At 47.5% G+C, this 22,714-nt stretch overlaps 2 protein-coding genes across 2 annotated transcripts in view; one reads left to right on the top strand and one right to left on the bottom strand.

Moving 5' to 3' along the window:
* The window catches only part of PHAF1 (phagophore assembly factor 1), a 33,039-nt gene extending 26,349 nt beyond the window's left edge, over positions 1 to 6,690 (top strand). The window contains exons 11-16 of the mRNA XM_084269876.1: positions 165 to 247; positions 1,038 to 1,081; positions 3,015 to 3,058; positions 4,331 to 4,389; positions 5,837 to 5,909; positions 6,355 to 6,690. Of these exons, the coding sequence (XP_084126002.1) occupies positions 165 to 247; positions 1,038 to 1,081; positions 3,015 to 3,058; positions 4,331 to 4,389; positions 5,837 to 5,909; positions 6,355 to 6,444 (393 nt within the window). The 3' untranslated portion in view covers positions 6,445 to 6,690. The remainder of the gene's footprint in view (positions 1 to 164; positions 248 to 1,037; positions 1,082 to 3,014; positions 3,059 to 4,330; positions 4,390 to 5,836; positions 5,910 to 6,354) is intronic.
* Positions 6,691 to 14,744: 8,054 nt separating this feature from the next.
* Positions 14,745 to 15,986, bottom strand: B3GNT9 (UDP-GlcNAc:betaGal beta-1,3-N-acetylglucosaminyltransferase 9; the record flags this gene model as incomplete). Its single annotated transcript, XM_084270158.1, has 1 exon — positions 14,745 to 15,986. One exon carries the CDS (start codon positions 15,984 to 15,986, stop codon positions 14,745 to 14,747), a length of 1,242 nt encoding a protein of 413 aa, XP_084126284.1.
* Positions 15,987 to 22,714: the final 6,728 nt, after the last annotated feature.

The raw sequence follows: 22,714 nt of genomic DNA, 5'->3' as shown, positions 1-22,714 counted from the left end.
TTTTCACATGCTACTTTTCATGGCTTCATTTGGTTCCAGTGGGATAGATACATGTCAGTATGCACAGGTACTAGTGTAACTGATCTCGGGTTAGTTTGGGGAAAGCCACCTGCCTCTGTCCACATTGCTTCATGTCTGCCTGTCTCTTTTTTTGCCTTCAATAGGATATTCTGTTTGATGCAAACACACACAAGGTGAAGAAATTTGTCCTGCATACGAATTATCCTGGTCATTACAACTTTAACATGTGAGTCTAAAGAACTGATCTGTTAAAGAGCATTTTAAAACAGCTGAAAAGGAAATCTTATGTTCCCCTCGTATAAAATTCAAGCAGTTTTTCTTGAGTGTCTTTGGTGTATCTGGTAACCCCAGGGGGTTTCAGCTATCATTGTTAGCACCTAAAAATAGTTTCTTTTTACTTTTAAATGCCTGTATATTGTCAAGTATGTCTTAAAGCAGTAAATGAGTTGATGCAATTCTTAGTCCAGCTATAATGGGCCAGCTCTCTTGCTAGAAGCAGACTTTGTATTAGCAAGAGCATCCATTTACTGAGAGGCAGGCTGCTGGCTTTTTCCTGACATTATTTCAGTTAGTGATTAAAAAAAACCCACCTCTGCTTCTAAACACACTTTCAATACATTTGAGCTGTTAACTCTTTAGGAGAGGAATACGAGGTAAGGGCTAAGGGATTGGATGTCTGATTGAAGTGAACATGTTTTCTGGGTGGTGGTGACAGAGATCTATAGTGGTACTGTTTCTGAGCTGAATGTTTCTCTGTCCACTCTGTGTAACAGCAGAGTAATTCGTGCTGAAAGACCTTTTGTGTCCTTTAGAAAATTATGTTAGGATGTTGCCAGGCTGCTGCTGTTCTATTTTCTACATAAAAAAAAGAGAACTTTTCATCTGTTAGCATCAAGACTCATTTTATTATTCATGTGACTTTACATTAAACTGGTTATTAGGAGCCCTGAGTTTGTGCTGCACGGTTTATGTTGAGTCTTATGTTTTATAATAGCTTTACAATTTCCTCTTTGTAGTTACCATCGCTGTGAATTCAAGATTCCACTAGTTATTAAGCGAGGTGAGTAGTTCATCCTTTTCCCTGCTTCAGGGGGCATGTACCACAAAATGCTTGGAGGGGAGGAGGTGCAGTCAGTTTGGGTCCTTCCTTGTCAGAGGATGCTAACAGTGAAACTTACTGGGAGGAGAAATTTTGGGGTGAGGTTTCTCTTTAAGTGAAAGAGATACTTCAGGACAAATTAGCAGTTGTCTTTAATTACACTGCCACCTTGTTTACGTACTTGGGTCATGTGAATATTTAGTGGCAACATCACTCATTTTCTGTAATGCTGCTGCTCTGCTAAGATCACTTCCCTTGTACCTGGAGGCTCATGATCTGTAAGACAGTGTTAGTCTGAGCTGGTCTGTCTGACCCCCTGTTGAAATTTTGAATCTTGAACCTGCTCTTGAAAGGCTCATTCATGACACTTAAGATGAACTGGCTTAGCTGTGAGAATAAACATCCAGGCTATGTTGTTCTGTGGGCTAGAAGCAAAGTGTGTCTGTTGTGTTTATTTGAAAATCTCTACTTGGGGGGAGGGTGGGGGAAATAATATAACCATCTGAATTCTGCGAGAGTCAGATGTGCCCAGCTCTGTGCACATAAGTAATCTCAGCAAAGCATGGGGAACCTTGATTGATTGAAGATCTTGGTGGCTGAGGTAGATTTGTTTTACATAAGAGTTGTCAGGTGTACTGGGAAAGCATGTTTAGATTCCCCAGGGAGTGCTGGATGCTGGCAGAGGTGCTGGCCATGGGGGCTTTCTGGTTTTTGGTTGCTTTTTGCTGAAAGCACTTCTCTGTGTGAAGTGCAGTTCTCTGGTGGCTGTGTCAGCAGTTTGTGCTCAAAGAGGTGTAAAACCCTGGCAGAACAATGTCTGTACCTGCGAGCACATAAGAAAGCTGATCTGTACTCTGGGCAAGAGAGGAAGCATGAAAGCTCTCACTTGTACAATTCTGTTTCCATAGGTTAATGTGCAATACTTGAAAGGTATTTTTTTTAACTCTTTTTTTATTTTTTTTCAAAACCACTTTTCTGGTCTCTAGCTTATATCAGGACACATCACAAGTTGCAAACAAACATGACACACTTTATCAAGAGCCCACCTTCCTCCATCAGTGCCAGGCAGTGCCTGGTGCAGCTATAGCTCCCTTCTGTAATTCAACTCAGGCAATGGATTGACAGCTGGAGTTCAAGTGAACTCTTGGAACACAAAGAGAGCGTGTTTATTTAGCAGGTGGAAAATACAGAGGGACTTCTCAATCCAGTTAGAGACCTTTTGCTATGTTAGACTTGTTTAGCATCATGGGCTGTTGCCACTGCTTTGGGAAGGTGCTTTTGGTATTCAGGAGCCCCCAAATGTATCCATGAAACCGTGCTGGCAACCACTGGCAAATGGCTTCTCTTTAATGCAACACCATCCTCGCCTGCAGCTGCTTTATTTTACAGCCATCCTGCAGTTCCCAAGCTCTGTGCTCTCCTTGGCTTTGAAAGAGTAGCGTTGTTGTTGGCTTCAGGCTGCCTGAAGCTCAAGCTGTCACCTTTAGCCAGCTTCCTTTCCAAGAGCCTTTGGACTCGGAGTGGCACAGGGTGTTATCTCAGCATGTGGCTGTGCCAGGCATCCTAATGTGGCACAAAGAGCTGTAGGGATTGTTTTACACCAGAGTTGTTCTATCTAAGGTGATGGAGTTCTTCTATCTAAGGTTATGGCTTAAACTATGTAGCATTAGGAGTTGGAACTCTATGTAAATAGGCAGATTTGCATAATCCCCTTTAACTTGTATGTAATAAATGTTGCTGCTGATTCTGGTTTCTTGTAAGTGCTGGATTTGTGTATGAACTGATCTAATGCTCATATATCTCCAGCTATCTGAGCTTGCCTCCCAAAATAAAGGCTTATATAGCAGACTGTTCAAACATAAATTACAAAGGCTTTCCTGTTTTTCTTTCACAGACAGTGCTGATTCACAGACTGAAACATGTACAACATACAGCAAGGTATGTCTGTGCAGAACTGAATGCTCTCCTCCTGTTCTTAAACCCTCTTGGTGACCTATGTGGAACTCCCAGCATGCTGTGAAGAAATAGTAACAGTCCCATCGTGTTGTTTTAAAACAATAGAAAAGCTGGATGCCAAAAGCTCATGTGTGTTTGGTAGTTCAAAGGTTTGGTTGTGTTAGGGGTTAAAGGCATTTGTAATAGCACACTTGGAGTAAGCTAAATTACTGCATTATTGCATGCTTTGTATTTTAAGATACCTGCAGGTGGAAATGGGACAGACAAGTAAGTGATGTGGAAAGCAGTAGCAGTGGTGGCTGCCTCTGAGCTGGGAGAGATACTTCTAAACAAAACTTCCAGAGCTTTTCCACTTCATGTGGCTGCTGAAGACACGTAACCAGGAGGGTCCAGTGCCCTTCCACTTTGTTCTGAAGGCCTTGCCAAAATGTCCCTGCTAGTGTGACAGCCTCTGATGGCAGTGGGCTTCTTGGAGACTGTACAGCTTTACCACCTAAATGACACTCCCAACCAGGCAGTTGTTGTGTGTTTAAGAGCCACATTAAGTTGAAACAGGTGTTACAAATTATATTTGGCAGTGTCTCTACAGCAATGTTCAGCCAGCGTTGGTGCTGTTCCTGGGGTGCCAAGCAAAAGACTTTTCTTGGTGAATCTTGGGTACTGTGCTGGGGACAAAAATTGGAGTTGCCAAATGGAACCTGCCATTCTTTGGGTTTTGGTTTGAATGAGTTACGTGCTCCACTGCTTTGTCTTATTTCAGTCTTGTGTGTGTATCTGCAGCTTCTTACTAAGTCTGCTTAGAGTGATGAAAGCTGCAGGATGTTCCCACTCATTAAGCAGGACAACTTTCCTCTCCTTTTTCAAACTAGTTACTTAAATCAAGGAAAGGCTTTTGGGGGAGGTAGCAGCGATGCTGGTTTTCCCTTGGCAAAGGTATAAGGGGATAGTTTGCTCAGGTTTCCTGCAGCTGCTTTTTGAGATGTCTCTGAAATTCTCCAAGACTTCCCAGATATGTTTTACCCATAAGACTCATAGAATTGATTTATATTAATAACTCCTAATTCAAAGCTATTTTGAGACAAAAATGAGAATAAACCCTGAATGGATAGTTTCCATTGCTGAGTATGGCTTTGGTCACAAAACACCTCTGTAAACACAACCTCTGTGCTATTTGGCAATGATTATGTCACCAAGAAACACGTATGTGACTCTTCTGTGCCTCATTTTAACACAAAGCCTTTGCTGTATTTACAGTGGGACAGTATTCAGGATCTTCTGGGGCATCCTGTAGAAAAGCCAGTGGTACTTCACAGGTAAAGATCTTTCTCTGTTTTCCTTGCAGGGGTTGAGCAGAGGATGACTTTAGGCAGAGGAAGAGTGTTTATTGCACTAGTTACTTCTAGGCTGATAGAGTATCAGACTCCTTGGTGACTAACAAGACCAGAGAGCTGCTCACATGCAGAATGGAAACTTGGAAAACATTGGAATGAAATTTCCAAAGTTCCTTGGATTGTAAAATCCAGAGAAGAGCAGAGCAGTGAATGCAGGAAGCATCATGTGTAATAAATAGTGTAGAGGTTTTATTAATGCTACTCACATGCATTTCAACAGTGTGACATCGTGTAGCACAGTGTGTAGCATATGATAGCAATCAGTCTGGAGGAGCCTTGCTTTTATGAACACACATCGTTGTTCCATGGTTGCTTTAGGCTGGCTGAAGACAGAACAGCATGCTTATGCTTGCTGGGTGTTGGGTTGAATAGGCATTGCCTGCTTACGGTGCTGTCGTGCTGTCACGAGTCCGTGGCTTATCCGGGAACAAGCATAAGTCACGGCTACCATAAGCATGCTGCAGCACTGTCAGCTATGCCTAACAAGGTGTTTTCAGCAGGCTTTTGTAGGATTTTTGAAGTTCCCTGCCCCAACATTGTTGTGCCCTCTGCTCCCCCTTATTCCTGCTTTGTTCCGGTGAGATCGATGGAGCAGAAGCCATGTGAAGTTAAGCTGGGCTGAAACTCTGATTCCCTAGAGCCCTTTTATTTCTCATCTGTGTTGTAGAGAGTAGCTCAAGCATGCTTTGCTTTCCTGAGCCCATCTTGGATGTCTCAGACATGCAGTTTGAGACACTGGCCAGTGACAAGAAAGGCCAAAAAGTGAATGATTTCAGGGGGGGTGGCTGTAATGTAAAAGCCATTGCAGCCAGCAGGAGCCTGCTGTTGTCTCACAGATGTGATGCAGAAATACTAGACACAGCCAAAGGACAAGGGATACGATCATTCTGAAAAGAAATGTTTAATCATATTTGGATTGTTCTATCTCAGCATCTTGCAGGGTAACTTTTTAACGTGATAAAACCAGTAAATTAACAGGCAGCATATTGCAAATACGTTTGGTAAAGGCTGAGAAGTACACTGAGGAGTGGGAAAGGATCTTGCACACAAACAATTTGCAGTGAATTCCATGGTGCTTCTCGCTTCCTGTGTATCTGCTAATTTTCAGGGCTCTTCCTCTTCATGTGCAGTGAGAGGCAGTTTTCCTGTAGAGGTCGTTAGCAACTCTTTGATTACTTTCTCCCTGAGCATTAGCAGCAGCTCTGTGACGTGAAGCAGGGGTGGCACATAACCTAGCTGTACTTTCTTGTGATGAAAGCTGTGATAAAGATGCCACAGTGTACTGAATGCTTATTCTTCCTGGAGAAGTTCCAGATCCTCACATGTAATCTTTGGGTTTTTTCTTGTTCTTCCCCTTTCTCCTGTTCAGGTCGTCATCTCCGAACAACACTAACCCGTTTGGGTCAACCTTCTGCTTTGGACTGCAACGAATGATCTTTGAGGTTAGGAGAAAAGCTTTTGTGTTTGAGTGAGAGAAGATGAGGAGTTTGCTCTTATTACTCCTGGCTTCTTACTTCCCATTTCACAAGAAGCCAACTCTTGGGAGTGGCTGTATTTCTAGAGCTCACTGGCAGAAACAGACAACTCTCTGACTCCTCTCCGAGGCTGTACCTTTGCATATTAAAGCTGGGACGTTATGCTTGTCCCCTAGAACTCCTATGTGTGCAATGAGCTCTGTGTAGTGTTGGAGCATGCTGGTGGTTAAATGTGTCCTGGAAATCCTGGGATGGCTTTTAGGAACTAGCCAAGAGCTTGCAGCTTGTGTTTGTTGTAGAGATTTCCCTTTTTCAGGCAGATTGGTTCCATACTCCCCACTTTCGCTCTTCTGAGTTCCTGTTCGGTGTACAGTTCTTTTAACCCTCCTTTTCCCCTGCTGTCCTTTTGCAGGTGATGCAGAATAATCACATAGCTTCTGTCACTCTGTATGGCCCAACGCGGCCCAGCAGCCAGCTGAGAACGTCGGACCTTCCCCAGTGAGCATCCCCTGCAAAGTCAGCTAATCTCAATGCTACGAAAATTAGTACAGCGTGCCTTGATTTGCTGCCACTTATAATACGGAAAGCACGTTATGATTTATTATTTTTTTTCTTCAATAAGCCTTTCCACCCAGGAACGGTGTGGAGGGGGATATTATCTCAACCCTTCATCATGGAGCATGGAACTGTTGATGGAGGAAAGCAGCTTAGGTGCCTGTGCCGTCGTTTATTCCTCTCCGTTGCCCTCATCCTATGCAGCACAGACCCGAAGAGACTGTCCCCCCCCACTTCTCAGCTGGCAGAATGGGGGGAAATGGAAGAGGGGCACGAAATGACTGCAAGAGTTAGAAGCACAAACTTTCTGAGCCTTGGAGCATCTGGAAGCAGGTATTGATTTGTCTGTTTGTGTTACTGTATTGATGTGGTGGTCACATTTTTAAGAAAAACGTGTGTGTGTATATATATAGATATAAACACATCGGTATTTCTGTGGCTTAGGACATTGTACCAAGTGTGACAAGGATGTATATATGTCCATAATTTCAGGCACCACATCTTTGTGTAACTTTAAACCAAGCAAGTAGCATGTGCATAAAACTTGGTTGTAACATTTGCACTACATACACTTTAATTACTTGATAAACCTTTATCTTCACTGAGGAGCATCTGTGTACTGGGTGTGAGTGGGGTGTGATGGTTATTTAATGTACGCTGCGCATAAAGCTTATTTATACAGTGGATCAAATTTATCCACCTTCCTGCACTAATATGTACTTGATACGCTGAACAATTGTTTTCTGCCGTGGCTGGTTTACTAATGATTTTGTTTTTCATAGGCAGTTTCAAAAAAAAAAAAGAGAGAATTAATTCTGGAAGAGGTTGTTTCTATGCTCGAGTTGTGTTTTAGTGAAAAGGTTTGATACGATTTTTCATACTATGGAAAAAAACTTAACGAAGAAAATAGCATTGCCTCACTTGCCTCTGTTCCACAACCCTTTATCCCTCCTCCCCTCTCCTCAGAGAAAGACAAGCTGTATATAACGGTATCTCAGAAAGAAACCCCCCCCCCGAGCTCTGCCATCACCGAGAACACCTTTTTCTGTCACTTTTTGATGTATGATTTTAATTTATGCCAAAGGTTTAGCCAAAGACATCCTTAGCGTAGGTTCACCGTTCCTGTACACCCCGGCTAACTGCACACCCCACCCCAGCAGACAGGCTATAGGCTTCTTTCTAGTTGGGAGATGCTGCTCGCGACATTTTTATCCCAGGAGGATACTTTAGGTTTCTAGTTCTCTTACCAGTCTTATTTGGGGGAAAATAGGTGGTCTGTCTTTGAAATATTGAACCCTTTTTAAAAAACGGACAAGAGAAATGTATAATTTTATCCCATTTTTAATATTTTGGTGTAGCAACTTGTGATACATAGATGACGATTTTGTGAGTTTTACTATGTGTGTACAGATTTTGTAAATACGACATTTTTGTAATTTTAACTCCATGTACAGTGTAACCCTGTATAGTTTATCAATGAATGAGAGGTAGGAAATCAAATGTTAACTCAAGTTTTGGATCCTGGACCAGTAGCAGGGATAAATGTGGGGGGTGCGTGGGTGTGTGTGTGTGTGCGTGTGTGAGACGTTCTTTGCCATTTAGTCTTCCTGTATACTGTGATACTCTAAACTGTTTTGCTAAAACAAACAAAAAAAGCCCCACGGAGAAAGGAAAAAGTTACTGTTTACCTTTATCCCTAGGTGTCACTCCTGTTGAATCCCTGTTCAATCTGTGCTGTCTCCTGTGATCATTGCTTGCTAAGAAAATTCTATGCCTCAAACTTCCTTTTGTTTCCTCTCTAGTTTTAATTTCATTTTCCATAGCCCTTCTGTAAATTAAATGGAATAATAATGAGCATGTACACTGAAAGAAAAATAAAATGAGACTCTCAGTTACTGTTTTTGTGTTAAAATACAGTTGCTGGGTGTTTTTGTAATAAAATCATGGATGCTTTTGCTTTATTTTGTTCCTTAGAGATTAGTCCTTTTATTTTGCTGTCCTTCAGAGGTTGTGTTTGAAGTACCTGACTGGTGTTCCTCCTTTACAGCTGGTACATTGTGGTCTCTGGAGAAGCAGTACAAAAGCTAATGTGATTTGCAGTCTGTTTCCTAGTAGATACATGAAAGCATATGATAAATTGCTGCCCTGAAGTGAAGGAAGGTCTTTAAAGGATAGTGAAGAAGACCGTGGCTTCTGTATTGCACTCAAAAACGTGGCAGTTACACTCGCATCAGCCTTCAGGGGTCGTTAAAACCCATCAAGCTTCAAAGAGTTTGAATATTGCAGGACAGAAGAAAAGAAGTGTCTGCAAATGAGGAGCAAATGTGAATCCTACCACTCTTGTCCCCTCAGGTGCTTCAGTAGAAAAGCACTGAAGTTCTCCCTGGCTTAGAGGGTCATACTGGGTGTAGGGAGTGGGACTCCTCTCTCCGTTCTCGTTTCTCCTGTGCTGGCTGCACAACGCAGGGCAGAGCTCTGAACTCGCCCTCCTGTTGTAGCATCCTTTGGTTTTGGGAATAGAAAAAGGCCTTGTGTTTGGTGCTCAGCCCCATGTGCTCCTGGAGGAGCTGCCAATCTCAGACTGAGATGGGTGTGCGTGCTTACACTTGTTACCAAAATATGACAGCAGCCCTGCTAATAATCTCAATTAATTCTAATCCTTTCCTAGTAAAGGCTCTGTGTGAGCTGCAGGAGGAGATGAATTCTTGAAGGGACAATTTGAGTAATGGTTACTGCTCTCCTGCTCCTGAGCATATTCAGCTGAAGTCCTTCAGGAGTGTGAGGTCAGGACTGCTGCTATATAGCATGCACCTCAAGACTTAGGACAGGCTGCTGGCAGCTAACCAGAGGTACTGTGCAACTTCAGTGACTCCAACGTTCCCTTGTAGAACTCTGATGAGTCCAAGGGAGTAAAACAATGTAGGTAATGAAATGGGTGCTCTTAACAGCCCGGATCCTTCTCTTGGTCAGTCCCTTCATCAGGGTGTCACGGTGCCAGTCCGTGCCCTGCCAGCCCAGCTGATCAGGGTGTGTCACCTTCCCTCCTGAAAGAGCCCAGACAGATCCCACCTCAGCACGTACCTTTGTTGGTTCAATACAGATCCTGTGTGTTGGTCCATGGGTTTGGTTTTGTGTGTGAGAGACATTTGACAGGCTGTTACGTGCAGTTGTGTTATTAAAAACACCCCTTGTGTATAGGATCCCACTTTGATCCTGTTTTCTTGTGTGCCTCTTGTGCAGAAATGAAGAGGTTTTGTGTGTGTGTGTGTGTGTGTGTGTGTGCTAAACTGGAGTATCGTGGCATTTCCCATGGTATTTCATTTCTTTGCCCCCAATAAAGCCAAGTGGTGTGCCCCTCTTTTTGGTGGTGAAGCTGATGGTCCTTCCTGTATCCCTTTAGCCCATGAGTAGTCCTTGGGTTTCTGTGAGTATTGCAGGCAGTGCTGTGGAGAGCAGCACTGCTGCATAATGCCAGAACCTTCTGTTCCCCCAAAGAAAACCTGGTTCTCTGTTGCCAGGAGCCTTTTAAATCAAAATCTTCCCTACAGCTTCGCATTACAGCACGATGGTGACTGATGGTTATGGGGCTGGCTGGAGGGCACATTCCAGCTGGCATTTTCCAAAGGAAAATGGAGGGGTCTTGGTGCCCACTTCCCCTTGACTTGTTACGTGGGGCTGGCACTTAGCAGCTCTGCTGGGTAAATCCACTACCAAGGGGTTTGTTGTTGCAGGGAGGATGTGTGGTACTTGATTTTAGGGTCCACCAGAACCCTCTTCATTCTCCACCTCTGTGAGCTTTAGCTGGAACTAATCTAGTTGCTGTTTAAATGTTCTTTTTTTTTATCTGCCAAACCTTATATCCAAGGCTTGGTTTTTGTCTGGGGAGGGGTGTCTGTGTGAGCGTGTGTGTGTATTTTTCCAGCAGGCAAAATCATTCCTTTTCATGATCTGGGGACACAGCAGTGGGAAAGGTAAGCTGGAGTTTGCAGAGTAGGTCACTTACTATGGTGTAAAGTATGGGTATAACAGGAGCTCTTGTTCTTATGGTGATTCAACATAACCTTTTTTCTTTCATACCCTAATTAATTCTCCTTTAAACACGAGGCCTTAGGCTGTTTTGGAGTCCTGTGCCTTTTCATTCCAGAAGCTGGTTCTAAGTGCCCTAATGCTTCCCACCTACGCTGCGTGCTCCCCTTGCTGCATAAGCTTCATTCCAGCCTTAATATCCTCCAGAGACAGGCTTAGTTTAAATACCAGCCACAAAAACCTTCTCTGGTGATGCAGCCAACTAAGTAATCGAACCAGCCTGAATCACTGCATTCCCCCTCCACTGGTATCTCTTGAAGGTGTGACCCCTGAAATCCTGGGTTTGGTGTGTTCCTCACTGGTCAGCTTTGTTGTATCCCTGAGAACAGAGGCTGCAAACAGAATTTTGCTCTTTTTCTCCCAGTTCTATGGTTGTTGAGAACGTTTGTGTTAATATGATGCCTTTATTCCCACCGGGCTCAGTCAGCCCCCCCGGGACAAGGCAGGCACTGCTGACCTGTGTTGGTTTGTTTTAAGCCTGGTTTCAGCCCTGGGCTTCCCAAGGGGCAGTGCTGGGAAACACAGGGAGAGAGAGAAAGATGCCTGAGCTGGGTTTGGATGAACTGGGAAGAGAGCACTGGACTGGCTGGAACTGGTTGGGGAGCAGTTTGCTGCATGTTCGGCGTGGGCTCAAATGCACTTGTCCTCTGGGCTTCTGTTTCCTCTCCCATTTCTCAGCTTGCTTTTCCTTACCAGCCACAAACCTAGAACTTAAGGAAAATATTCTTACTGACCACAACCCTAGAACATCAGGAGAAGTTGGATATTAGAGTTGTACTCCTTTTGACCATTGCTGGTAGAGCGAGTAGCATCGTTAGGGCAATGCAGTGAGCTCATCTATTTCAGTTTTTCCAACCCAGGGGCTCAGTGGTTCTTCAGACTGGGCTTTGGGACTGGCCTTTCCCCCATGGGATACTCTTTCAGCCCTCTCTGGGGAACCTTCTCAGTGCTGGCATTTATTTTGTGCTGCTTGATTTTGCAGTTGGGGTTTGTTTCCGAGAACCTGCTGTAGGAAGATGAATAATTAAAGAGCAGCCAGGAAGCACAATATTTTAAAGCTCATTTCTCCAGAGCTGTCTCTTGGCTTGCTCTGTTCTGGTGTCTGACTCGGCCACAGCCTGACCGAATGATGCATCTTGGCACTCGCTACCAGTGTGTGTGTGTGTGTGTGTGTTCAGAGATGCCTTCAGAGGTGCTGAATGTGAGGTTTGAGCCAGCTCTGCTCGTTAAGAGTGACCAAATCTGGCTACTTATGTACAGTAAGAACAAAATCTGACTGTGTGTAGATCCCTGGGACTCCATAAAACCAACTGCACTGGATTAGCTTCAGATGTTTATGTCTGTCTCGAGGATGTCTGCTTGCTTTCCTTGCTACTGGGGGACCTCACTTAGGATGTGCTTATGTTTCCTGGTTTTCATCATGGGTTAGTCATGGGAGAAACTGCCAGGCAAGGTTTGCAGCAAAACCCTGCCTGGTGGCTTTGAATTAGCCAAGAATTTCATGCTGAAATTGGTATTTTGGGGGGTTTTGAGACTCATCAGAAAGAACCAGCAGGAAGGGGCCTCTGCCGACCTCATACACACCTTGGGGTTTGGGATTTTCTGAGAAGACGCTCGTCTTCTTGGGAGCAGCCTTCAGCTTGGGTGAATTCAAAGGCTTTCTGCCTGCTGTAGCAGTAAGTGGAATCTAATGAAGTGCTGGGGGTGTGGTGCTGCCCTGCAGCACTTCCCCAGCTCACCCACAGCTCTCTGAACTTCCAGTTCAACTGCAGCAGTAAATGGGTGGGAACTTTAAAACCCAGGGGAAGCAGAGAGGCTGATGAATGAAAGCAGATGTACCTTTAATTAATAGACATTGGATAGAGTATTCCTTGGATAAAGGAAAGGAAGAAGATAAGGGGGAAGCAGTTTGTTCTAGGTGTGTTTCTGGAGGGCATCATGGTGGGTGCTGACCAACAGCTTTGATCTGTGCCAAAACGTGCTCACGAGCCTGTGCTGGGGGCAGGCTGAAGCTCTGAAGATACCAGAGAGGGAAGAGCCTACTGCTGCTCATCTCTTTCATAGGCACTGCTGAACCTGACCAACACCTGGTAGGAGGTCAGAAGGTAACTTGTGGTTATTTTTCCTGTCATTACCATCAGCGTGAGCCCAGCAGGAGGGAAGACTCACTGAGTTACCTAAACCAACGAATAGTGTGTTCCTCACGTTGCTGCCCTCACAGGTAACACCTGGGGCATTAGCCTTACAATATGTGTGCAGGTGTACCTGACAGACTCACTCCAACAACCAGAGCCACGTCTGCATGCTGGCTTTTAATTACAGCATCGCTAGCTTCCCAAACTGGAAGCTGCTCCCAGGTAATACATTTTGGTGTGTGCTCATAGCTACATCAGCACCGCGTGCGTTAGCAGGCTGACCTTCCCTCAGAAACACTGTGCTGTGAGGCTTAAACTCTTGTGGTAACACGTAGGACTGTTGTTAATGTACCAATAGGTACCACCAGCTTGCTTTCCTCTGTGTCATGCATGGTTAATACTGGTGCTGGGTGGGAGGAAGGCTATTTCCAGATGTGAAGCGCAGCTGCCCCACAGGCTCTGTCTGAGGGAAGGCAGCTTCTGGGCATCAGTGACTGAGGGCAGTTTCCTTTGAAGCTCTGCCCTTCTGGAGAGGGTGATGTTGGGGTTCTCTGATGGGCAGGAGTTTTGCTGAAGGGGGAGAAAAGATTTGCAAAAGAATTAACACACACAGCGCCAGAGGTGAATTCTGGCTCTTTGCCCTGTGAATTCCAGAGCTCTTTTAACCCTGATGTGGAGGAATTTACTTCCTCTTTGATGTCCAAGAAAAGGATGTTCCTCTAAGGTAATTGGCTGCTGGAAAAACCCAAAATGCTCCAGCGTAGCGACTATTCTTTGACAAATGAAGCAGCCTGGTGCTCTGTCCAACGCTTAAAATACTTGTGAAGTCACAGACTGACTGAAACTTGGAAAGCCCAACAGAGACACCACTGTGTGATTTTGCAGTTGGTTTACAAAGGCTTTTATTCTGAAGCTCTTTTGCCTGAAAACTGCTGTCCCCCCTCACGTGACCCCCGCAGCAACATGAAGAGACGTGGCTGCTCTTTGCAGCTGACTGCGTGCCAGGCAAGAGCGCTGCGGTCTATGGAAACCACCCCAGTCCGCTCACAAGTCTTCCTTTCTGTTTGAAGAAGCTCCCAAATGTGAGGCAAGCAGCGGCTTTGCGTGGCTTTACCCTCACAAGTGAGGGCTGAAGGAATCTTCTGAAGGTCTGTGTTGGATGGTGAGAGGGATCGGATGCTGCGGGATGAGCGTTTGCTGAGCGCCGGTCAGCACAGAGCCTGAGCTTGTGGAAGTGGAGCAGAAGCTTGAACAGAGGTGCTGATAATAGTGAAAATGAGAACAAATCGTGACAAAATCGAGACTCCAAGGGGTCAAGCCAAAGATCCTCTCATCCTTTCTTTAAAGGCCCTTTGGAAGTCTGCTTCTTCCCAGTTATCCTCTTGCCTGTCTACACACCAGCTGCCAACTCCAGTTTGTTTTCTTCCCAACCAGCCTATCTGCAATGTATGGGAGCCCATTTCAATAGCTCTTAGTTGCTCTGTTCTTCTCCTCTTCTTACAAGGCCCACAGAAAGCCCACCCAGCAGTGGTGATTTGATCTGACTGGATGCCAAGGTGACTTGATTTCCTTTACTGTAGTCGCTGTGTAGTTCGGTCATTTCCCAAAGGGCCTGAGTCAAGGTAACAAGTTGGCAGTTATCCCTGGGCTCCTTGGTGTCAACTCTCATCCTCCATCTTCTTTCACTTCTCATGTTTTGAAACTGGCTGAAAAATCACCACAGATTGCATTTTGCAATGTGCTTTTACACTCTGGCCTGCTAAGCACTGCTATAGTTCTAATAAATAATAATAAATTAAAGATCCCGTTAGGATTACTGGGATTAGTTAATGGACAAGGATCTACATGCTGTATGTGTGCTAATGTGGAATTTGGGCAAATTCCTGCAATAGTCTTGTCATCTTCTCTTAACTGTTTAGATAAGGTGGGCTAAGATGCTCTGCTTCTAAAGTCAGTTTGTTTGGTTGCGGCGGTTCCAGGTCCCCTTTCTCCGCTGGTTTTCTACATGTTTCTGCTGCAGTCTGCATTATCTGAGGTGTGATGACTGTGTTGTCATCTGAGCTTTCTTTTTCCATTGGAATGGCTTCTTCACTTGCTTCTTCTGAGTACAGGAAAGACGTGGGCTGTGGAGCAGATTCCACATTAACCAGATCTCAGCAACTTTCAGGCTATGAACTACCATGAGATCTTTGTAAAAACAGGGGTCAAATGTCTGTAGGTGGGGGGCAGCAGAAGGCTTGACAATGCCAAAGGTCTTGAATCCTTCATGCAAAATGGGTTTCAGGTTGATTCTCTGTAAGCACATGCCCAAAAAGACGTCATCGATGGGGAAGAGTTCCACCTCTCTGCAAGCTCTGGAGAGCTTCCTCATGGTGCGGCTCGACAGCAAAAACCCTCCTCCCCCGGCGTAGGCTGGGTAGATGTTTAGCCCGTACATGGTCTCTGGGATGTAGTATTTGCTCTTCCGGACACGGATAGGGCGGGCATTGTAGATGATGTCCCCAACAAAGAGGTCCTCAGTGGGGTCGTGTCTCTCAAGGAAGTCAATGATGTTCTCAACGTTGACAAAAACGTCCGCGTCACCTTTAAAGATAAATTTCACGTCGTGACAGAATTCAGCAGCCCAGTTCAGGAAGTGGATCTCCTTCAGGGTCAGGTTGAAGAAAGTGTCCATGAAGTCCCAGAGTAAAATATCCCGGTAGGTCTGACTCTCCTGGTGGATCAGGGTCTCCCATGTCGCCAGCACTGTCCTATTCTTTGGTGTTCCCAGAAGGAACACTCGCTGGACCTGCTCCCCGTTCACCAAACCCTCCCTGCCCCAAGTTTTCCGGACAATTTCACGTCTGTCGAAGTCTTCGACTACTGACTTGATGGCAATGAGCAGAAAGGGACTTCCTGGTGTCTTTCTGCATTTCTTGGGCTGGTTAATGAGGAGGTTGAAGTTCCTGTTGTCCTTGTTGAGGAGATAGTGCTTGAAGGCAGAGTCAGTCAACGGAGCCGGCGTTGTAGTTGGGACCCTCTTGTTGGCCACCTCTGTTCGCCTCACAGTAGGAGTTCCTCGCGGTCTGGGTACAGTTGCCTCTGCTGGCATCGGTCTCCAGGGTGTTCTGGGGTCAGAGGGTGTTTTTGGTGTTACCAAAGGCTTTTTTGGTGCTGGCTCCTTGTTTCCTACTGGGAGTAAATATCCCAGTTGGGAGTAGAGCAAAGAGCAAAGCGTAACCAGCAGGAAGAGGGTGCAGATCGCGTCCCCTTTGAGACGAACTCTCATGGTCTCCAATGTCTTTCTGGGGCAGCTAAAATCGATGTTTGAGCTGCCCGGCACCAATGTCCATCTGTAAGGAAGCGTAGGGTGCGTCAGCAGGGAGGACTCGGCAGCGCTGAAGCACACAGGGGCACTCACCAGAGCACTGATAAGCTAAAGTAGCCACAAACTCCTACAAGCACTGGCGGATGCTAAGGACCACGCAAGCGGGTTGCAAGCCTGGCTCTGGGACTTGGGTAAGTCACCAAGGTGTCATCTGTCATCCCAAGCACCACTGCCTCAGCCTGGTGAGGATCAACCCGTCCTCCCACATCCCCCCCTGCCAAGCATGTTTTGCCATGGCAGAGATTTCGCTGCTCTGGGACAAACAAGGTGGGAAACGATGAGCGATGCTATTCTTCCATAAAGCATTAGGCTTAGTTATTTTTTTCCTTACTTGGTGACTCTTTCTCGCTGCTCTCACCCTTTTTGAGTCGAAAGGGGGGGTGGGGAGGGACACGACACGGAGCTGACTGGTGGAGGGCAGATTTCAGTGGCAGAGCTGGCTCTTAGAACCCAGCTCTGATTTGTGCTGTCAGAATGGATGCCAGGCACACGCTTGAATGCACTTAGGGTTGTTTCACTGCCAGTAATCTTTATAAATTATTGAACTATTATGACTAACTTCTGTCAATGAGGTTAGAAGGGGTGTGGGGTGTTTTCCCTCTGCCAGATTGCCCTGGCTGGTAAGCAGGAGGTGAGCAAACAAATCCCCAGCCACAGAAGCAAAGCAGAGCCAGGCGTTAGGAACGGTTTGTTTGCGTGTGGGAGATGAAGCTGCCTTTCGAAACGCAAGGTTTGGTTCACTTACGCTTTTCCTGGTGCTCTCCTGTCTCATCCAGTCAGTCCTTCAACTGCAAACAGCAACAAAAAAGGAGTAAGAAGGCATCACTGCCCCACGTGCAGCCGCGCTGTCCGCCTACAGCGACTGACAACTGAGTGGAAGTGAGGGGACCCGGGTCCCCGAGAAGGCAGGTGCCTGTCACAATCCCTCTGGGGAACACGCACCTCAAGACTTCACATTACCCAAACGCTTTCCCACCAGTGCACACAAGTATTCTCATCACTCACGTAATCCCTTACGCTTGTTGGCTGTGCAGGGCTCTGTCCTGCCTGTGCCGTAGCAGCAGAAGCTGCCTGTGGATGTAGCCTATGGAGTGTGGGGATGGATGCTCAGTCTCCTGTTGAGCCCCATCACCACTGACCCACCCAAACACCAAACAGGCAGCTACGTGATTAGCAAGGACGTTGTTGCTCACTGTGAGTGTGGCTTAATCCAGGACCTCCTTTAGCTCAGTTTCCAGCAAATCCTCTTTTGCTCTCATGGATTTTACCCCCTGCTAATTGTTCATTAACTGTCAGGTTCCGTATCAGCCACAGCATCATCTTTTCACAGCTCCAAATTAGACCAATGGCTCTGCAGTTATGAAGTATTAAAATACTGGCAGAGCGTTCCCCCCAGATATGGGAGCGAGGGGATGTTTCAAAACCAATGAAAAAGCAAAATTAAAGAAACAGTTGTTTTTTATTGTAGTTTTTGGCCAGCCTCTTAAAAAACTCCTAGATACGTGTTACTTGGACCTCAAAATTTCAGGATATTTTGCTTTTTCATTACTGTTTAGCTGCCTCTCCAAGTGACTCTGGAAACACAGAGTATCTCATCGCCATGCACTATCAGCTATCTCTTTCCTGAGTGCTGGGAAAGATTTACGTGACCTCATCTGCTTGGTCCGTGGTGTTACTGAAGGCTTTATTTTAGCAAGCGCCTGGAGAAGGCTCTCCGCCTTCCCCGTGGATTCAAAGCGACTTCCTGCCTCTCCTACCCTTTTCTGGCCTCTAGCAAAGACTGCTGGGGTCTGCTCCATCTGCTGGCTCATTTTACTGCACCTTTCCCTTGTCTCCTAGGTGGGGGCTGATGGTTTAACTGGTGTAGCTTTGCTCTTAACAGCAGCAGTGTAGAATTTCCTGTGCTCTCTTGCGGTTGTAATAATTGGAAGCTGGTTTCTGTTTCAGCGTTTTCTGCCACGTATCTTTGCTCACGATTCTCTTCAACCTCCTTGAAACAGCCTCTCCCTAGCCCCCTTAGGATGGTAGGTTGCATTTCATGTCTGCTGAGTGTGACTCAGCAAGCAGGAGATGCAGAGTCCCTGATAGGGTGGATCCCCAACAGTGCTGGGATGTTTGGGCATCTCTGCTTAAGCTCTTCATCAACTCTCATCTCTTTCCCCACTGTAATAGCAATTTTTTGGGGGTTCCTCCCCCACCAGCACCACCCTTTTCTATGCAAAAGCTTGATCTTACTTCTGCTGCCAGGCTCCAGATGGTAATTATGGAGCTGGATAGAGTCCTGGCTCGCTCCTGTGTTTAACTTCGTCAGCAAGGGCTTGGATTAAAACGTGTGTGTCGTGAAACTTGTAATTTCCATGACTTACAGATTTATCCTGCCAGCATCTCGGGATCTGGCACTGAGCACTCTTGGAAAAGCCAAAAAAACCCACCCCAAACCTGCTGGACTGTTGCAGGCCTGGGCTGATAGCCCAAATTTTCTTCTGTGTTTTCATTTATTGGAAGCAAAGGATCTCAAATAGCCATTTCTGTGCTGAAATAAACCAGCTCGGTGCTGAATACAGACATCTCGTTTTCACAAGAAGTTGCCAGCCCTTGAAGCCCTTCGTCGGCTCAGACGGATTTTCCAGGCTTTGTCAGGCATTTCCTTCTTTCAGAGGATGCCCTCGATCGTTGCGTGGGTGTGAGCTCCATCCACGGCCATCGGTGTGGGAAAAGCTGTCCTGCTCTTGAATTCAGAGGGAATGGAGACTCTGGATGACGTGTAGGTATGTCCTAAAGCCAGAGAGGCTGTTCATCCACCTCGGCACCAGGCTGCAATAATGACAGGGCTATCAAAGCAAGCAGAAAGTGCTGGATGCCAAGCAAGGGATGTGAGTGCAGCAGAGCGTTTCTCCTCACGGCATCTTGCCGCGCGGCCACATCCAAGGCTTAGCATGCCGCTGTGGGGGATCCCTATCTGACCTGTGTGACAGAGCTGGGGTTATAGAAGTGCCATGTTGCTGGGTGAATGTGGGCTTAGGGAAGGGGCAGCTGGGCCTCTTCTTGTGGTGGCTGCCAGGGATGTACTGATGGCTGCAGTAGTGAGCTTGAATCCCACCAGAGCAGGTCAGAATGGGACTGTGCAGCTTGCCCCAGGGGTGGGGACAAGGAGGTCCTGGGAAGGCCAGGGGTGCTGGGTGCTGTGCTGCGAGCAGCAGCGATGCTGAGGGCTGAGCTGGGCTCTAAGAAGAGGCTGAGAGGTCCCATATCCACGAGGCATCGATGTGGGGAACCCGTCCGCACTGGAAGGACCACGGGGGTCGCAGCCTGCATGGCCCGAGGGGCAGTGAAACGCTGGAAGCAGTTGGAGCAGGCACCATGCCCTGGGGAGCATCCAGGCAGGGAATCTGACCTGCGCTGTTGCACGCTTGGGCAGAGAGCCCAGTGCTTTGCCTGGCTTTCGTCTGGTTGAGAGGAGGATTCTGAAGCAAGGCCAAGGAGTGCTGCAATCAAAGCAGTTAAATGCTGGTTTTCTTTCTTTTCTGAAGTTGCTGGTCCTTCGTTCCCCATTGAACGAGGTGTGATGCTGTGGGCTCATCCTGGAAGCTTCCTCCTTTTACAGCAGCCATCACGTCTCCATCACTTGGGCTCAGGTAGGGAAAAGCCTCCAGGTCCTGTCTGCAAATTCAGCCAAAAAGCCTTGGTGCCTCTGGCATGTTTCTTTGTGCCCTGAAGGAGACATTATTCAACCCACCCAGCCTCGGGAAAAGCAGCTGGGATAGCTGAAAACATGGTGTGCTGAGCACGGGGGTACACAACACAGCGATGAGCTCTGCTGTGCGCCCATCCCAGCCCGGCTCATGGCAGCATCCATCCCCACCAAGTGTGGCTGTGGTTTGTCCCCAGAGCAACTCGCCACCACTGCACAGGGGGAGCATTTCCAGCTCCCTTCCCTGCTCCTGGAGCTGAAGCTGCCACTGGTTGGTTGGGGTTGGGCAATGGAGGGGCTGCGTATGTCGTGTGGGGCTGTGGAGATGCTGTATCTGTTTCCCTGTAAAATGAGCAAAAGAAAGCCTTGGGGATCCAGCACTGGTGGGCTTGGTGGGGCGTTTGCAATCCTCAGGGGACCTTGGAAAATTCTGGGTGCTGAGGGCGCTTTGGAGCGGCACTTGATGTCGTGGGCATTTGTTTTCACTCTGTGTTGGTTGAACACGTTTCATGAGAATGATGTTGTGTTGCAAGACCCAGCGCTGGAAGTGGAGACCCAGGCTCTGGCTTGTGGCATGGAAGTCTGCATCCATGCCCCCACTGCCTCCAGTGGTTTTCCCTGGGGCTGTGGAAAATCAGCTTTATCCCACCAGCCCAGCAAGAAGCCTGCACCTTCCTTCCAACTGTTGTTGGTCCCATCCCCTGAGCATCTGAGAGTTGAGAGCGTGTTGGGACCTCTGTGCCCACACCAGCTGGATGCACAGACATGAGCAGCACCCTGTTTTGGGTGGGGGTGGCTTGTTCTGCCATGCTTCTCCTGAAACCTGGAGTGAAGCACTGAGGGAAAGGTTTCAAGCTCTCAGCTAAGTTATCTCAGTTTGGATCTTGTGCAGGCAAACAGGGTCTCTGGTCTCACCAGGAAGTCAGTCAGCTTCCAGCACAGGGTTAGTCCTGCCCCATGTATGAACCTGTGTGCAAAACAACTTGGCTTTAACCATTTGAGCTGGATTTGGTGTGTTTAAAGGGGGAAAATAGCTCTGTGGGTTGGGCTGGGGGAAGAAGCCCTCTTTCGTTTCTGTGTGTGGGTGTCACAGAGCAAGTTTTATTCCTGTGTGGTTTCTTTTTGGATTGGTTTAGTTTTTCCCTAGAGAAAGTCAATAACCATGTCCAAGTTGATGCTTCAAGTGGCTTTGGTGCCATATGAGTCCTCCCTCTGTATGACAGGGTGTTTGTTTGGAGCTCTCGTTTGGGGTTCTAGGATTACAAAGGGATGCTGAACCGTTTGATCTTCCAGAGTAGAAGACAGGGCAGGCTGTCGCTTAGAGCAAAGCCCTAGAAAGATGAAGTAGCCAAAACAATCGCTACGCTGCCTTCCCAGGGGAAAGAAAAGAGCCCATCGCATTTACCCACTTAGAAGTTTCTAAACAAACTGAGAGCAGGCTCTAGGACTTTATTAGCTGAATGTCTTAATCAGAGATTTCCTGGGCTTGGGATCATGAGCTGGAGCTGGATGAATGGGCAGCCCCACGGGGCTGCTCGGATGCTGCTGGCTGGTGATGTGGGCCCCGTGCACGGCGTTACCAGTGCAGCATCACTGCTGCTGTTAATTGTGTTGCAGCACCCGGAGGTAAAAGAGCCATCGGTGGAAATGCTCGCACAAGCAGGTAACAAAAACGCAGAGACCTTTTCCAGCTTCCCTGCAGAGCCGCTTTTCGGGCCAGTGTAAACGAATATTAGCAGGAGTTATCTCCCTGCTCGCTCCAGTCCCGAAATATGTGGCTTCACCAGCGTCCCAGCTGGCTGGTCCCATTTTACTCCAGCCTCTCCGTTGCAATGCCGGTCACGCATCAGACATCTGCTTGCAAACGGCTGCTGCCTCCTCCGAGCTTCCAGCCCAGTGGGTGAAGCTTGTGTGAAGTGAGCAAACTGAAACACAGAGACGGTGCAGAGCTGCTGTGTGTGGTGGCTGGTGGTGGATGTCAAGGTGTCCGCTCCGATTCACAGGGGTCCCAGAGAGGAGCTTGTGGGATGCACCAATGACCCTGGGCAGTGCTGGCCACCTGCATGACCGTCCTCATCCGCTCTGGGAAAGGCTGGCTGCCTGCACCGCTCCCGCTAACGCGGTGGTGAGCCGCTTGTGTACACGTGGCACCATTTGGGGACTGCAGCTCCACTGCCTTTAGGTGGCACAGGATGTTCTCTGGGCTCTGTCAGGGCAGGGTATGCCACAGGGGCAGGACGTGCCACAGGGACAGTGCTGGAGTAGGATTGCCCTGTGCCAGGATGGGCCCTGGCAAACAGGGCCAACTCCAGCTCCTCCTGAGAACAACACAAGGTCTCTACCGGCACTGCTGCCCACAAGGTAGGAGAAGGTAAGGTGCAGTTACCTCCCACGGGGTCATGGCCTTGTCCACGCTCTCCTACACCTGGACGCAGGGTGGGTGTAGCTGGCCCGACTTTGGGAACTGCAGAGAGCCCTGCAGCTCAGCTCCCTCCCTGAGTGCTGCAGGGAGACGGGCCCCTCCTGCCAACACGCTTTTCCCCAGCCCCGGTAGGAGAGCCAACACTTGCCAGCTCCTGACGGGGCAAAGAACGGCCTCACCAAACCAACTGCTGCCCTTTCCCAGCCTCCCCAGTGCCGATCGCTGACCACCATGTCTTCTGTGTCCCCAAAGCCAGCAGGGCCTTACTGTTGTACCCGGGTGCAGGCAGGAGGGGAGGTATGTGCTGTCTTGCCCCCTAATTTCAAGATGACGCCCAGGGCTGTGAAAAAACACCATCGTTTTTGCTGGAACTGAGCTTTTTTTCCTCCCTTTCTCTGCAACCCTGGAGAGCTTCAATCCCCAGGTTTTGCTGAAAGCATAGCTCAGGGGGGAGATTTCTGCCCTTTTACTGACAAGGAATGGCTCATAAAGGTAGCATTTGGGAAGAAGCCCTGC

Source organism: Gallinula chloropus (genome assembly GCF_964237585.1).
Source record: "Gallinula chloropus genome assembly, chromosome: 13".
In the NCBI taxonomy this organism is placed as follows: Eukaryota; Metazoa; Chordata; class Aves; order Gruiformes; family Rallidae; genus Gallinula; species Gallinula chloropus.
Note: the sequence above shows the minus strand (reverse complement) of the source record. Positions and strands in the feature narration are given on the sequence as shown.